Source organism: Trichomycterus rosablanca, chromosome 1 (assembly GCF_030014385.1).
Source record: "Trichomycterus rosablanca isolate fTriRos1 chromosome 1, fTriRos1.hap1, whole genome shotgun sequence".
Taxonomy (NCBI): domain Eukaryota; kingdom Metazoa; phylum Chordata; class Actinopteri; order Siluriformes; family Trichomycteridae; genus Trichomycterus; species Trichomycterus rosablanca.
Window position 1 is genome coordinate 31,409,602 of NC_085988.1, and position 18,478 is coordinate 31,428,079.

At 38.4% G+C, this 18,478-nt stretch overlaps 1 protein-coding gene across 2 annotated transcripts in view; it reads left to right on the forward strand.

Annotated features, from left to right (window-relative positions):
• pdhx (pyruvate dehydrogenase complex component X) overlaps nucleotides 1–18,478 on the forward strand; it is a 64,811-nt gene that overhangs the window by 35,585 nt on the left and 10,748 nt on the right. For both annotated transcript variants that reach the window (XM_063001646.1, XM_063001656.1), the window contains exons 6-9: nucleotides 8,095–8,281; nucleotides 13,614–13,761; nucleotides 15,072–15,130; nucleotides 18,192–18,350. In XM_063001646.1, the coding sequence (XP_062857716.1) occupies nucleotides 8,095–8,281; nucleotides 13,614–13,761; nucleotides 15,072–15,130; nucleotides 18,192–18,350 (553 nt within the window). The remainder of the gene's footprint in view (nucleotides 1–8,094; nucleotides 8,282–13,613; nucleotides 13,762–15,071; nucleotides 15,131–18,191; nucleotides 18,351–18,478) is intronic.

The following is an 18,478-nucleotide window of genomic DNA, read 5'->3' on the forward strand; positions in this document are numbered from 1 at the left end:
TTAGAGTTCAGTGTAAAGGGCTTCCAGACTTGCTTCTGGAACAATTCACAGCACACAGATAAAGAGTTTTAATTACCAGTTAGCCGCATATTAGCTTCTCTATACAAAGCTCAAATTGTTGGCTGGAACGATGCCAACCTGACCTATTTTGGATTTTATAGCTGAACTTTAACAAAGTGACCTGTTTTGGATTTTACATTTACATTTTGGCATTTAGCTTCAGCATTCTTTACACTGTCTTATCCAGAGCAACCTACAAAAGTACTTTCACATTTCCCACTCTAGTTTAAGTAGTCAACAGTCCAAGGATACAAATCTGCTTTTTTTGACACCTGGTAGAAATGCCCTTAGAGGTAAGAGCTATCCACATGCTGAAAAAGTTATCAACTCGAAAGAGTGGGCAAGAGAATGCTTCTGTATCAGAGACTGCAGATCAGGTAGGATGGGGCCAGATGTTTAGGAGTTGTTAATGATTGCTGTGATAAAGGGGATAATGTCTTGTGAGATTTTAGAGCGTATAAATCACATTTTACCCTCTGGCACTCTAGAATAGTTTGCTAGAGGATAAGTAATAGTCTGGGACTGTTTCTGTTGATTTAACTGACTTGTTTGTTGGTTTAACTGAACAATCTCTGTAGGTCTATTCCTCTTGTGGTAAAATAGCCACATATCCCGTTACCTGTACCACTACCTAGTTAAAAAGTTTTCTCAGAAGGACAGAGGCTGCTGTACAGCAAAGAAGGCAATCCCCCACCCCCAACATGCTTGGGCGTGTGCTCGCTGTATATTGTGATTGCAACCTGTGGATTGGAATTTCCCACCATTTTAAACAGACAATATACAATAAGTAAAGGGTGGTGTTGAAGGAACAGTTGTGTATGTGTGGACTAAGTAAATAGGGCCAGCTGTCAGACCATGAAATGTCTAATGTACAGTGTATCACAAAAGTGAGTACACCCCTCACATTTCTGCAGATATTTAAGTATATCTTTTCATGGGACAACACTGACAAAATGACACTTTGACACAATGAAAAGTAGTCTGTGTGCAGCTTATATAACAGTGTACATTTATTCTTCCCTCAAAATAACTCAATATACAGCCATTAATGTCTAAACCACCGGCAACAAAAGTGAGTACACCCCTAAGAGACTACACCCCTAAATGTCCAAATTGAGCACTGCTTGTCATTTTCCCTCCAAAATGTCATGTGACTCGTTAGTGTTACTAGGTCTCAGGTGTGCATAGGGAGCAGGTGTGTTCAATTTAGTAGTACAGCTCTCACACTCTCTCATACTGGTCACTGAAAGTTCCAACATGGCACCTCATGGCAAAGAACTCTCTGAGGATCTTAAAAGACGAATTGTTGCGCTACATGAAGATGGCCAAGGCTACAAGAACATTGCCAACACCCTGAAACTGAGCTGCAGCACAGTGGCCAAGATCATCCAGCGTTTTAAAAGAGCAGGGTCCACTCAGAACAGACCTCACGTCGGTCGTCCAAAGAAGCTGAGTGCACGTGCTCAGCGTCACATCCAACTGCTGTCTTTGAAAGATAGGCGCAGGAGTGCTGTCAGCATTGCTGCAGAGATTGAAAAGGTGGGGGGTCAGCCTGTCAGTGCTCAGACCATACGCCGCACACTACATCAAATTGGTCTGCATGGCTGTCACCCCAGAAGGAAGCCTCTTCTGAAGTCTCTACACAAGAAAGCCCGCAAACAGTTTGCTGAAGACATGTCAACAAAGGACATGGATTACTGGAACCATGTCCTATGGTCTGATGAGACCAAGATTAATTTGTTTGGTTCAGATGGTCTCAAGCATGTGTGGCGGCAATCAGGTGAGGAGTACAAAGATAAGTGTGTCATGCCTACAGTCAAGCATGGTGGTGGGAATGCCATGGTCTGGGGCTGCATGAGTGCAGCAGGTGTTGGGGAGTTACATTTCATTGAGGGACACATGAACTCCAATATGTACTGTGAAATACTGAAGCAGAGCATGATCCCCTCCCTCCGGAAACTGGGTCGCAGGGCAGTGTTCCAGCATGATAATGACCCCAAACACACCTCTAAGACGACCACTGCTTTATTGAAGAGGCTGAGGGTAAAGGTGATGGACTGGCCAAGCATGTCTCCAGACCTAAACCCAATAGAACATCTTTGGGGCATCCTCAAGCGGAAGGTGGAGGAGCGCAAAGTCTCGAATATCCGCCAGCTCCGTGATGTCGTCATGGAGGAGTGGAAAAGCATTCCAGTGGCAACCTGTGAAGCTCTGGTAAACTCCATGCCCAGGAGAGTTAAGGCAGTTCTGGGAAATAATGGTGGCCACACAAAATATTGACACTTCAGGAACTTTCACTAAGGGGTGTACTCACTTTTGTTGCCGGTGGTTTAGACATTAATGGCTGTATATTGAGTTATTTTGAGGGAAGAATAAATTTACACTGTTATATAAGCTGCACACAGACTACTTTTCATTGTGTCAAAGTGTCATTTTGTCAGTGTTGTCCCATGAAAAGATATACTTAAATATCTGCAGAAATGTGAGGGGTGTACTTACTTTTGTGATACACTGTATATTAAGAGAGAGGTCTTGGTTTTGTTTAGAGGAAGCAACATACCTGACCAATACAGCCCTGCTAGAAACAAACCTCTGCTCGCAAACCCTAATCATGTTAATACTGCCATCTTCATAAACAATCTCTCATGCCACTCTGATTGGTTTGTATTCAGGTTGCTTTAGATTTAAAAGATCTACAGTTTAAGTTAAATGTTCATATGCACTTGCTGGTGATTGACAGTGTAACTATTTAAGTTGCTTTACATACCTGTGTACACTGATGAGCCAAAATATTAACCCCTACCACCCCCTTCCCCAAAGATTGTGCATGGTGATACCCATTTAGTGCACGTCACAATCAGGGATATATGAAATGTTGGGCTTATGGTAGTTTCTTGTCACATGTTGCATGCAGCAGATATGATCAGCATTCTAAAAAAGGTTAAATTGTTTTGGCCATATGACTGAGTTGAAATATCAACAAGGGATGCCTATAGATTATGGTAAGTTCCCAAGGACCGTGGTCTGAGATGTGACAAGCCAACAGGCTGTTGAGCGGCAAAGGCTCATAGTCGTCGGAGGATATGAAGGCTGTGGTGTCTGGTACAGGTCAACTAAAGAGCTACGGTGGCTCAGATTGCAGATCAGTTCAATGCATGTGATGAGGTGAATGCGTTGCAAAGGGACAGTGGTAGTCCAAAGCTCTAACCACTAGGTTTGTTTGTTTGTTTATTAGGATTTTAACGTCATGTTTTACACTTTGGTTACATTCATGACAGGAACGGTAGTTACTCATTACACAAGGTTCATCAGTTCACAAGGTTATATTAAACACAGTAAAGGACAATTTAGTGTCTCCAATTCACCTCACCTGCATGTCTTTGGACGGTGGGAGGAAACCGGAGCTCCCGGAGGAAACCCACGCAGACACGGGGAGGACATGCAAACTCCACACAGAAAGGACACGGACCGCCCCACCTGGGGATCGAACCAGGACCTTCTGGCTGTGAGGCGAGAGTGCTACCCACTTAGCCACTGTGCCGCCCCTAACCACTAGGCTATCAATTAAAAGGTTAAGAGTTCGAATCCCAGCTCTGCCATGCAGCCACTGTTGGGCCCTTGAACAAGGCCCTAACCCTCTTTGCCCCAGGGGTGCAGGGCAATGGCTGACCCTGTGCTCTGACCACAGCTTCCAAACAAGCTGAGATATGTGAATAAAGAATTTCATTGTACTGTACACCTGTATCTGTGTATATGACAGATTAAGGCATTCTGTTCTAAGCACTGTGCATTAAACTCTTTTGTGTATGAGACTGCATAGTAACAGACCAGAGTTCACATGCCTACTCCTGTCCATCATTACAACTACACACAGGCATTGGAACTAGACATCAGAGCAATGGAAGAAGGTTTACTGAACCAACAAATAATTTTTTTGTCATAACTTAAATTGTTAGAACATCACTACTATAAGTTTTCCAATGCATTCATAAATTAAAATGTCAAAGGTGTTTTTTTAAAGTGAACAGAATAGAACAGAATAGAAATGAAGGTGCAATGAAGCATTTACAAATAAAATTATGCTACATGGATTTAAAAAAAGTCAAGGGTTTTGTGTAGATGCACGCATCTGTACATTTGTAGACAAAGGTTTGGCAATGTGCAAATGTCTAATGCAATCATAAGTTCTGTTATGTGATAGAGTTAATGTAAGCTAATAGTGGCACTCTTAAACAGGTGCATTTGCAGCATTTAGCACACACTGTCATCCCTAGCTACTCAAAACTGTGGACGATGCAGTGCAAGCAGTTGTGGGTTAACGGTAGCAATTTGGTTGTGGTGGAGCTTGAATCAGTGGCTTTCCAATTACTTGTCAGTATCTTAACCACTAAGTTACCAGTGCATACAATTCCAGACAGACTGGTGAAGTCACAGAGGAATTCTTTGCAGGAAAAAGAACAATGCTAGATAACTGTGCTTTTTCCTTCTGTGTATTTTTAATTACACTTAAGGGACTGCCTGTTTGAATGGAGATGAGTAGTTGAGTTTATCCATTTGCCTCCTGTTACTGCAAGTATGTATAGTCTTTCCACCTGTTAAATGTTAAACATAATACTCAGACTTTTTAAAACATATTATATGTTTCTGTCTCGCACGTTGAATTTGAACAGTGAGTGGTGACTGTCAGGTTTAAGGTTAAGTGATGGTGACAGCTGCTGGTGAAGCACATGTTCCCAAAACTAATATGGAAACAGCAGCAATGTTCAGATACGTCTCATAAGAATACCGCCTCTGTTCATTCGTTTGTATTCACAGTAGGGCCAGGCGTTTTCTTTTCCTTTTGCTCCACATGTCAAAAACAAAGCTTTTAAATTAGATTTTGCTGGCTGACACATTTTTGTAATGTAAATGTAAAATGTTAGTTAACCCTTTCAAGCATGTACCACCACTTTATTCTGGTCAGGGGTGCCTGATAGTGTTGTATTTGGGACACACCAGTTCCTATTTACTGTGTGTGCAGACTGATACAAGTTTAACCATATGCTCTAGTTATACTTTAAATTCTTCAATATGCCCCATTCAATGTCCTTATTGTTTATTTATTATTTGATTTATTTATTATTTGGTGGTTTCTCTCACTCCTGTTGGCTGTTTCTAATTCCAGCTGAAAAATCAGGCTGAAAATCACCAACATTTGGCTTCCATACATTACAATACATCACAACCAAGCCATTATAAAGAACTGTCTGTCAGAGCTGAACTTGTATGGGATTATAATTTAGTGTTGATTGGTGTGCTTCCAGCTGCTTGACAGATGGGTTGCATGAAATGGGAGACACAGCTTAGTGTTCAACCTCCCTCACAGCTGGCGAACACTTTTGTAAGACCTTATCAGGAATCTGATTTTAACACTTAAAACAGCCACTGTTATCTTTAAGGGGCTTTTTGTTAAATACTATTTGTTTATATAAAAAAATCTAAGCTCCTTAATCTATTTTTTTATTGGTTATTTAATTATACTTTCCTCTTGTTTTTCACTGTGGCTGAAAAACTGTTACATTTTTAATTGATTCTTGTTTTTTTGGATCATGGGTCACTGTATAGGCATCATCCCTATATTTATTTTTTTATATAAACTCCCTTAGTTAATGGCGGAAAGGTAATTTGACTAGTGTTCCTTGTTTTATTCAGACATTTTGTGTCTCTTCTCTGGACACCAGAAGATTCCTTTTCTCTGTTAAAATGGGGAATCTCTTGAATTTATTAGACCCCGGGGTGACTGACGCTAGCTTTAGTTGCAGAATGTTCTAGTGTGAGGGAGTGGGTAAAACTGTAGAAAGTGTTGCTTTACCTTTAAATCTCGCTTGTATGCTGATCTTTCCCCTGGGTAACCTTGGGTTCATCTCACTTCCTGCCATGCACCTGTTTCCACTAAAAATGTAACTACTGGCTGAGCTGGTCGTAATAATAAACATTTGCACCAACACATGCACTTATTAACAATATAATAGTCGTTGCTGCTGACTTTGTTTCAGTTGTATGTTTCTTTTTGTATTTTATTTATTAAAGCAATAAGCCACGAGAGGCCGTGCGTTACTGTGATTTTAGCACGGGAATGACGTGCTTCCTCTAAAACTTCTTTCCCGTTCTAAAATCATAGCAGTAACGTACGGTCTCGAGTGGCTTATTGCTTTTATAAAACGGCGGTCAACATAAAATACAATAAATACAACAATGTTTAATCATAAATGTATTTATTGTGTATAAACTTACAATAAAGCATTCTTCCGCGACGCAAGGTAGTTCGATTAACAGTGTTGCTAGGCAACATGAGGGCGAAAATAACATTAACTTTTTCTTTTCAGTGGCGTATTAATATGGAATGATGTGAGGTGGTCATAGGTGTGCGTTTATCGGGGATTTTACAACGGCTTCGAACCGGCTTAGGACCGGAACTATCCGTTTTTACATATGCCAGGCAACCATCTGCCCAAATATTCTGCAAAACAGAAGGCAAGATAGTTATATACACCGATCAGCCATAACATTAAAACCACCTCCTTTTTTCTACACTCTGTTTATTTTATCAGCTCCATATAGACCATATAGAAGCACTTTGTAGTTCAACAGTTACTGACTGTAGTCCATCTGATTCTCTGCATGCTCTCACCCTGTTCTTCAATGGTCAGGACTCTCACAGGACCACCACAGAGTAGGTATTATTTAGGTGGTGAATCATTCTCAGCACTGCAGTGACACTGACATGGTGGTGGTGTGTTAGTGTGTGTTGTGCTGGTATGAGTTGATCAGACACAGCAGCGTTGCTGGAGTTTTTATATACCGTGTCCACTCACTGTCCACGCTATTAGACACTCCTACCTAGTTGGTCCACCTTGTAGATGTAAAGATCGCTCATCTATTGCTGCTGTTTGAGTTGGTCATCTTCTAGACCTTCATCAGTGGTCACAGGACGCTGCCCACGGGGTGCTGTTGGCTGGATGTTTTTGGTTGGTAGACTATTCTCAGTCCAGTAGTGACAGTGAGGTGTTTAAAAACTCCAGCAGTGCTGCTGTGTCTGAGCACAACACACACTAACAAAGTGCTTCTATGTGGTAAGTGGAGCTGATAAAATGGACATTGAGTGTAGAAACAAGGAGGTGGTTTAATGTTATGGTTGATTGGTGTATAAGTACTTAGTGGTGCAAAGTCATACTAATTAATTGTCAACTTAATTATTGCAAACTGTTCAGTCCCTGAAGCAGCAAAACAGCCCTAAATCTTTAATTAACATAATCAGTTTACAGAACATTATCCTTATCTCAAAAGTGGTCTTTGCAAACTTTCCCCTCATTGTTCTATAGTAGCATTCCAGATATTATGCTAGGGATTAGTATTGACTAAAGCTGGTGGCTATTTTGTAACCATAGAAATTAGGCTAGTTTGACTGCATTCATCAAAAGTAAATGAAACAGTGGTCTCATGCCAAGTCAAGAAGAAAACTCAGCTTTTCCTGTCAATTAGTCCTGGTTGGTCAGATTTAATTAAGGAATCACTAAAAGAAAATCAGGTCTGCCATAATTTCAACCAAGCTTGGACTTCACAATGGACTTACAACCACTCACAAAACAGCACTTTAAAGCTTATAGAAAATAATTTCATTTATTTATAAAAAAAAATATTAAAAAATGCAGAATGCTTATTTTTTGATCTAGAGACAATCTACAATAAACTTGAATGAAGGGACCCAGTCTAGTTTTGATCATTCAGTTACAGAAATAGAACAGCTGCAGAAAGTATTGAAATTCAAAGACTGCTATATCATACATAACCATTACAAGTGGATGTGAACTTTTGTTGTTTTTATTTGTACAGTAATACTTTAGCATATCTGCTTTTAAAGATTAGTTATATCAAAACCCTACTAGCAAACACTTCTTTTATTTGGTGGTATAAGAAACATTATATATAAATGTAATTTCTTTTCCACTGGTAAACATTTTTTATGTATTTATATGCTTTTGCTTTCTCATGCAGGGATGCTCTGAACCTGCTGAAAAAGGGAGATGGAGGTCAGCGAGAAGCTCCAGTGTTTACACCCCCTCCTGCTCCTACCCCTGTTGCTACTCCTACTTCTATCCCGTCTGCTTCACCTCCAGCAGCTTCAATGTCAGGTCGGCCTCTCCACCCAGCCATCTCTGTGCCAGGCAAACCTGGAGCTCCGGTAAGTGTTTTCCTATCCTAATAATAAGAAAAAACACAGGAATCTATAGGCCATGCAGACCCAACAAACATGCAACCCTCAAAAGCAATGACGGAGGCATTACATCTGGGGGATATTCACCTAACTTTTTCACTTTGTAGCAAATTAACAAATCACAGTTATGGTTATTTTTGGTTAATAGCTATACATTGTGGCTATATCAAACATACCTCAAACAAATTAAATGAAAATTTTTGAATTATTGGCATATATTTTTTAGATCAACAAAAATAATATGGCATTGTCAACCCAAAAAAAATTGTACTTTGATGATCCTCCTCAGGCTCATATGACTGCCTGAATTCTTTAATGCATGGAATGAAAAAAAAAAACACTACTTCATTCTGGTTTTACATTTACATTTTTGGCATTCAGCAGACGCTTTTATTCAAAGCGATTTACATTACTGTGACAGTATATTGGGTGTGTTCAAAAACCTAGGGAGCTGCCTTGCTGTCTTACTGCCTACATAGGCAGCTGCCTCAGTAGAGAGGATTCTAATAAGTCAATGACTTATAAGTCAGGTTATTCGAACGCGCTACTTAGACAGCGATTCCATCGGGTTTCGCATTTAGCATCTTGTCATTCAAATCAATGGGATGGGGTGGCACAGCACGCTAGCATGTCAACTAACTCTCTTCTCCCTCCTATCTCCCTTCGTGTACCAAAAACGGTTACATTTGCTGACAAGCCCGAACTTGCAAATAAAAACACTTGTACAGGTTTATACAATTATAAAAATCAGTAATAATTTATTTACGTTTGAAAATAACTCCATTCGTTTCTCCGCCCCGTCAGCCATGTTTCTTTTATTTTTCTGTGAGAGAAGAGCATTTTATGCTGAATGCTGGGATTGCCTTGATCACTAAGGACGCTTCCGATGCTCACTTGTTCTTGAGTCAAAATAACATTGAAATGTTAAGATGCCTTAGTAGTGAGGATATTAAGGCATCTAGGATTTCGAACAGCCTCCTTCTCGGGAGCGCGCGTAGGATGACGTAAAATGCTGTCTATGTAGAGAGCGCACTAGCTTTTCGAACACACCCATTGTCTAGGCAATTGAGGGTTTACGGCCTTGCTCAAGGGCCCAGCAGTTGCAACCTGGCAGTGGTGGGGCTTGAACCAGCGACCTTTTAATTACTAGTCCAGTACCTTAACCGCTATGCTACAACTACAGCTGGTTCCAGCTATCTTAAATAGCAGTTGACAGATCAGGTGCTGGATGGAGCTATGTCATGGACCAGTTTTTCAAAAATTCCATTACTTTTTAATGGTAGGCAGTGGTAGCAGCAGTTAAGACACTGGACTGGTAAGTAGAAGGTTGCTGGTTCAATTCCTGCCACCATCAAGATGCCAGTATTGGGCCACTGAGCAAGGTCCGTAACCCTTAATTGCTTGTACTGTAATTGGTCACAATTAAACGCTTTGAATAAAAGTGTCTGCTTAATGCCTCAAATGTAATCAGATAAAAATCTTGACCTTTTAAAAGGTTTTAGCTTGTTTTGCTCTGTATTATCATATAATTATCAAGTTATATAGTATAACTGCATTATCATCCAGAATAATAATTTATTCACCATCAAGCTATTTTCTGTCAGTGGGATGTAAAAAGTGTCAAAACTTTCAGTTTATTTCTGTGCATTGACTGTTGAGATAAGGATTACCATCATAATCAGACTAAAATGTATTTATTTAGACAGACATCTTTATATGTTTCATATGTTTCAGCATCATCTCTTTAGCCGGTATTGATTTGTGACTCATCACTTGGAGTATCACTTTCATTTAATCATCCACACTCCCATGATTGCTTCTCTTTAGCTCAAAGCAACCTTGTTTTCTTCTGTTTGTGTTGGTACTGATGTTTAAATAGCATTTTTAGACATCATTCCCATTTAATTCGGTTGATTTTTACAGTTATGTCATGCATTTTATACTTTAAGACATATGGTTTTGAGATTTCTGTCATCACAATCTTTCTTGGTCAGTTATATGTTTTCCTTTAATAACCTAATATTAAACATGCACCAATTTTTAGACACAGCTGACTGGGAGCAACCAACATCATTTGCCATGCTCTGTGATGGATTTTCTTATTCTATGAGTTTTATCCTTCTTTTCAGTGTTTCTATTGACCATTGCTAAAGGCATAGTTTATTTTAATCAGCCAGCAGCTTGTCAATGTGTGTAAACACTCCCTCATTACTGCAGACTGATTAGCATTTAAACAATTGTGCTGGTTTATATTTAAAAAATGCAAAAAAAATAAACTAATTATATATGTATATATATTATGTTAAAAACATATTTCAAAAACACACGCTAGCACACCGGAGCTGGGATCTTGAATCTCAGCTCTGCCATCTGGCTGGGCAGAGCGGCCACATTAGCCTGTTGTTCATATAGGGGTGGGGTAGTAGTAAGCCGGATAGGGTCTCTTCGTAACTGATGCTGGCTGAATGATGGCGCCTGCACAGGGGGCAGCGTTGATCAGGGTGTGTGTCTCTCCATACACAGGGCTGATCCGCATTAGCACTCGCCTAGTGCAGGTGAAAAGATGCATACGGCTACTGCCCACGTGTTGGAGGGGGCATGGGTAAGCTTTGTTTTCCTCAAATCAGATCGGGGATCGGCATTAGTGGAGAGGAAGCATGATGCAATCGGGCAATTGGACACGCTAAAAGTCGGGAGAAAATGGGGAGTAAATGAGTAAACAAAATACAAAAAAAACATTTTAAAAAAAGTCATATTTGTGAGTTGTTTATTTGCTGCAAACTAAAAAAAACCTTGATGAACATCCTTAAAGTGTGGTGATTCCATAATTTTGGGTTGGTATATATAAAAAAAACTGTGTTGACAAAGAAATGAAGCTTTTAAATTGTGTGTTTTTTTTTTTATGAAATGCCTTTTACCTCTATAGCCTATCCGATCATTCTGCTTTATGGTTCACCACCGGGCAGATAAATAATCTGCCAGCTCTTAAGAAATGATGTTCAGATTGGAAAAGCATGTTTAAACTAGTGAGAAATCTTGGCAGAAAAAACAATGCAGTTGGGCAGAAAATAAATGCTCTGTTTGTTTTATCCCCCAGTTATCCAATTTCTTTTTACAGTAACATTAGAGAATAAGCCATGGGCAAAGTATGACTATCAGAGTTTCAAAATCTCCAGGAGCTGTATAACATTTTAATTGAAGTGGAGGTGTAACTTTTTTTTTTTTTTTTGGCTTACTGGTTTTGACAGGTTGAGGTGCCTTGAGAAAAACAAGTACAGTACATTAATGTTGGGATCAAAAAGTGGTTTAGGTTCCTAATATTGCTTTAGTAGTTTGAGGGACTGGGAACACCAATATGATGCCCCAGGCTTGTTCTTAAACCAGCATCAGTGTTCAGACTGTAATTACTTACACTCTCTCTACTGTCACTTTCTCCTAATCCACTCCTAATCCACCTAATACTGTATGCACTACTAATGGGCTTAACCATTGTTAACTAAATCTCTGTGAATAGTGTTTAAATATCTAAATCAGGAAATGAATTAATAATGTCAACTGCTTAAAACAAGTTATATAACAGTGTAACAGCTTAAAACAAGTGGACTTGAAAAATTGCCAGATTAGGAACTTCCAAAAACAGCACATTTACATTTGAGTTTCAGCACCTGTATTCCAGTCTAACTCAGTGTTGTTTGTTCATTTGGATTTTAGCGTCATGTTTTACACTCTTTGGTTACATTCATGACAGAACAAGTAGTTATTCATTATACAAGATTCATCAATTCACAAGGTTATATCGAACACAGTCATGGACAATTTTGTGCCTCCAATTCACCTCACTTGCATGTCTTTGGACTGTGGGAGGAAACCGGAGCACCCGGAGGAAACCCTCGCAGACACGGAGAAAACGTGCAAACTCCACACAGAAAGGACCCGGTCCTCCCCACCTGGGGATCGAACCCAGGACCTTCTTGCTGTGAGGCGACAGTGCTACCCACTTAGCCACCGTGCCACCTCTAACTCAGTGTGGCATGAAATAAGATAACATTTAACTACATGCAATATAGATGATTTTTTAGTAAATTATTTTGAATAATCAAATGCATTCATTTGATTTTGTTTTGTGTTTATGTATCTACTTAAATGACTTCTATGAGCACTAGCTGATTGTGGAAAAGAGCAGCAAATGTATTGCTGTAATGTGGTGTTTTTGTGCATGTATGATCATGTTTATGACATTTACTTAATTAAATTTACATTTTTGTCATTTAGCAAATGCTTTAATCCAAAGCGACTTGCAGTACTGTGATAGTATATATTGTGTAAGCAATTGAAGGTTAAGGGCTTTGCTCAAGGGACCAACAGTGGCAACCTGGCAGTGGTGGGGCTTAAACCAGCGATCTTTTGATTACTTTTCTACATTTCTCACTGAAATATTCTACCTTAGTCATTATGTTTATATAGCTGTATGTTTATTTGGGTTGATTTTATTTCCTAAATAATAGATTAAACCAGCAGTACTTACCTTTTTGGGGATTGTGTAGTCTAAAAGGAAAAGTGGCAAGTCAGCAAAGTCAGATTTGTACTGTCAGTCAATGTTAAAATAGAGCAGTGTTAGGTCAGCGGTTACCAAACTAGACTAATAATCAGAATGTTGCCGCCAATCAGAAGGTTGCTGCCAATTAGAGGGTTTTCCCACCATAGCCATGTTGTCAGTTTTTGCCCCATAAGCAAGGCCCTTAACCATTAATTGCTCTAATGGTATTGTCACAATTGTAGGATATTTTGAATAAAAGCATCTGCTAAATGCCCTAAATGAGAATGAAATTAAATGAGCTAGGTAAGATCTAGTAAAAATACTCCAAACTCAACCAAATATGTCTTAAGAAGTGCTATAATGTCTGTATGTCTGCTATAATGTGGCACACACAGCAGCAAAATAATGTTTGTTTTAAAATATTTTTTTTTCTGTTGACTTTAATAATGCTACATAATTAGTTTTTACCATCAAAAGAACTGCAGCTAGAAATACATTTATTCATCAATCAGTTTGACTGTCCTGATATTTTAATAAAAGACAGCAAAATAAGCAGCAATGTGACAGCTGGATCAATAATGCACCTTAAGTTAACAGTGGAAGAACCCAGTGCAATGACATCACCAAGTTATAACATATCCTCTGGTATTCTGCCGTTAACCAGTCAGTCAATAGCTTACTGTACAGCATCCCTGAAAGGGTATCTCTGAAACCTGATGTTTTAGTATTTATATCAATTGATCTGTCTGGTGGCATTTGTAGGGCACCTTCACGGAGATCCCAGCCTCCAATGTAAGAAGAGTGATCGCACAGAGGTTAACACAGTCCAAAACCACCATACCCCATGCTTATGCCTCTGTGGACTGTGACCTGGGTGCTGTGATGAAACTACGCAAACAGTTAGCTAAAGGTGAGAGTACATGCATCAGCCAGGAAACACTCTGCTGTTTGTTATAACACACCACAGCTCCCACATTTATTATTTAATACTCATCCTCAAGTACCTGTGAGTCCTTAAACACTTTTTATTTTGTTGGAAACTGCTTGCCATTTATTTAAAGCCTTAAGAAGTATTGCATTTTTGTCCAGCATTAGTGGTGGGATACTCATTAATTATTAAATATAGTAGAGTTAAATGCATTCTGAGCTGCCAGAAAATGCTGGCTTAATTCTGTAACCACTTGTGCAGATTTGGATAATACAATTTGGTTATAAATGACATTTAGGGTGAAAATCGTTATTGAAAATAATTACAGTGGTACCTTAAAACTCAACGTCCCCTAAACTCAAAATCTTTGAAACTCAACGCCCTTTGTTGAGAAATTTGTACCCTTAAACTCAACGTTTCCCTTAAACTCAACGTGTCAATGTATTTATTTAATTTCAAATTAACAATGAACAGTCGCTGGGCTCGGCTTGAGCAGTGCGGTAAAACGTCATCAAAGTGTGAATATGAGACGAATCTGTATTTGTGAATCAGATTCACTCTGTAAGCGTCCACATCTATCTGTGTTTATCTGGATTTTTCTCAGTTTCACTTTTAAACTTGTGTTACAGCTCAGGGAAAAATAGTAAGAATCAGCTTTTTATTTTGGTGTTTTTTTATATTATATTTATGTTATTTTTAAGTGTAGAAGTGTCAAAAACAACCCCATTATTGTACATTAGCCTAAAATATATTCAATATGCAATATATGCAATATGCAATATATCCATGGGACCATGGAACGCATTAGCAGGTTTCCCAAACATCCTTATGGGAAAAAAATACCTTGAAACTCCACGCCTTTTAAACTTAATGCCACTCCCAGAACCTATTGACGTTGAGTTTCAAGGTACCACTGTATTATAAAAATACTAATGGATATAAATGGCAGTTTTAACCACTAAAAATCAGATCCACAACACAATATAGTGTGTATATAAGTCCATTGGTCTAAATACTTTCTGAATTCACTGTTCAGTATATAGACATTAGAACCCCAATGATGTTCATGGCAATTAATTATTTGATGCAATTACACATTTCACAGTCATATATATTATATACGACTATATATAAAACATTGTTATACAAAATAATATTAAATATGAGTATATATTAAATGTTGGACTGATTGTAGTTCAGTAGATCACAGGAATGGAGATCACAGAACCGATTTATCAGTCATGCTCGCTGCTTTTTCATGTTTGCTATTTTTCATCTCTCTCTCTTTTCAGAGGAGATCAAGGTCTCTGTCAATGACTTCATTATCAAAGCCGCTGCTGTTACACTTAAAGTAAGTCTTATTTTCATTTTTAATTTATTAATATTATATACATGTAGAACATGTTCTTATAAAGTACTATCTATCAAGTATTATCTATCAATCTGAACTTGGCAAAATAATTTAAACTACTTGAGTGAGTGTGGTTATACAGTATATTCTCTCTTTTTAATTTACATATTGCAGGGGTAAAAGATTATATTTATCATAACATATGCAATGTAAATTGTGGGTAGCACTGTCGCCTCACAGCAAAAAGGTCCTGGGTTTGATCCCCAGGTTGGGCGGTCCGGGTCCTTTCTGTGTTGGAGTTGCCCGCGGTGTTTCCTGCCTTTCGTCCAATGAATCGGACCCACCGAGACCCTAAATAGGATAATGCAGGAGTACAACAGACAAAAAAAAAAATAGTCTTTATTAAAAGGGCTAACAACAACAGCAGATTCTTCCACCATAATTTATGTTTTTATTCATTTCTTAGGGTGGCATGGTGGCTCAGTGGGTAGCACTGTCGCCTCACAGCTCTTGGGTTCGATTCCCAGGTGTGGAGTTTTCATGTTCCCCCCCATGTCTGCGTGGGTTTCCTCCAGGAGCTCCGGTTTCCTCCCACAGACATGCAAGTGAGGTGAATTGGAGATACAAAATTGTCCATGACTGTGTTTGACGTTAAACTTGTGAACTGATGAATCTTGTGTAACCAATAACTACCGTTTTTGACATGAATGTAACCAAAGTGTGTAAAACATGACGTTAAAATCCTAATAAATAAATAATTAAAATAAATAAATAAAGTGTAGATTGATGGGTAAAACTGCTAATCATATAAATTCAAAATCAAATCCACAAAACAAAGTGCCTGAAAAGCGGGTCAGAAAGTCACAGGCTCTGAATACTTTCTGAAAACACTGTATGTATAGACAATTAGTGTCACACAGTTGCAGATCTCCTTGCCCTAAAGGTTTAACTGTAGTTTAATCAGCCTCTGCCATGGCAAGTAACTCATGACATGCCTATAAATAGAATCCATTTTAACCAAGTTTCCTTCCCCTTTCTTTCCATCTGTTACTCTGAGTAAAAAGGAAATTAGCAGGATGTATGCCACCATGAACATACTGGCTTTTGAAAACTTAAAAAAAGAGGGAAGAGAGGAATCACAATTAATGTCTGATTGTCAGACTATTGTTTGGAGCTCCCTCTTGTCATCCACTGCCTGCACACTCACTGATGAGTGTCACAACACTAAACGTTTAGCCAGGAGATGAAGCTCAAAGGAACTGTGTTTTCTTTTATTCAGCAGAATTGTAACTTGTCAGCTGCATCCTCTCAGACGGCAGGCAAAAATCTCGGGGTTAGTGGGAAAAAAAAAAAAATCTGTCATACTTAGCCTCAAACTTGAGCCTTTGATATGAGCTTAAGATTTATGTTAACTTAAAAAAGCATGGCCTAAGTCAACAAGATCCTCACTAGAGTAAACCTTAGTGTAGATTAGAGCTGCTTATAACTTTGTAATTAAAAGGTATGATTGTTTACCTTTATAAGGGTTTGATTATGTTTCCTAAATTGTCAGGACTCCATAAACACAAAGGGATTTATTACCAATAAAATTGCGTTAAAAACAGATTTTTAGATATATCATAAACAAAAATCATTTTTAGAGCATGACATATTTAAAGTGAGCATTAATCACACACTATTAAAACTAAGAGGATGACAAGGTCCCAAAACTTAAAAAGTAGCTTAGTAGCTACTAGTTGCCATAGTAATAATAAAATCCCATAATAAAATCCCATAATAAAATGAAAGTAAAACAAATGTTTTTATATCAACAGTTAGTTCTGAACTCTTACACCATTAACTGCAGTAGGCTACTTGGACTGACTTATTATAGTTATACAGCTAAAGTAGAAGGTTTTCACACACTTATGAGAGATTTTTAAGTATTTAAATTTTAATAACTATATATATATTTTTTGGTTAATCCTTGGCACTTGGGTGGCACAGTGGTAAAGACTTCTAGCCCACTATGAGTGAGATTCAAGGTTCAAACCTTAGCAGTCGTACTGTACACGTGTATATGTATATATGACAAATAAAGGCATTCTATTTTACGCACAGAATGACAAACAACATTAAATGTACTCGAACTTGAACACCTACAACATGCATACATTAATGCATTTAAATATAATTGGCTGGCACGTACACCAACACCTTGCCCTGATTGGTTAGTTTAATACTGGAAACACTTTTAGATTAGATTAAATTCAACTTCATTGTGCAGAGTACAAGTACAGAGCCAATGAAATGCAGTAATTTAACTTTTTTTTAAAATATTTTTATACTAAAAGAATTAAGATTTATTATGAGCTTTTGTTCTTTTTGAAAGTTTGGAAAACTAAATCTTTTCTCATGGAAAATCACTGACCCATTTTTTTGAATGCTAGGCTAAGCCTATATTTACACTTTGCAATTAACATCAAAGAAAATATTGTGACATGGCCAATTGTGACCTGAGTTTGATTGTCACCTTTGGTTACAGTCAGTGTACTCCGGTTTCCACTACCTCCCAATACATAAAGAAGGGGAATTGCTTACACTGTATTGTAAGTAAGTAAGTAAATCTGTTTACTTTCAGTGCATTGACGCCCTGTCTAGATTGTGTTTTTGCTTTGCACCCAGTGTTTCTATGTAGAACCAGACCTATTGCAACACTGACCAAGATAAAGGAGGTAGTGAAAATCAGTGGTATGTTTGGAGGTCAGACAGCATTGAATAAATGAGAGACGGGGATGTTATCATGTGTTCATGATAACATGTATGACAACATATAAGTTTAAAAACAATAATACAATTGTTCATAAAAAATATATGTGAGAGACAGTGCTAAAATTAATCTCAGAAAAGAAGTAAACATTGATGTTATCAGGGGAAAAAAAAAAAAAAAAAGTTTTTTTCCCATCTTTACCAATAAAGGTCACTGACCATTAAAAAATCAAAACAGGTAAACCTGTCTGCTATAGATATTGTTCAGAACTGAACTGCATTTGTTATATATAACTTCTGATCTCTCAAACAGGAAATGCCCGAGGTCAACGTGACCTGGTCTGGTGAGGGACCGCAGGCGCTGGACTCCATCCACATCTCTATTGCTGTGGCGACCGAGCGTGGCCTTATCACCCCCATCATCAAGGACGCAGCCAACAAAGGCGTGCAGGAGATCGCCTCCAATGCTAAGGTAACTGTCACCATGGCAACAGTGCTTTTTTTTTTTTACGTTAATGAGGCAAAGCGAAAGGACAGGACGGACCGCATGCTGACCGCAAAATAAGACCTGAGATTTTTTTGTCTCTGCTGTGAAAATAA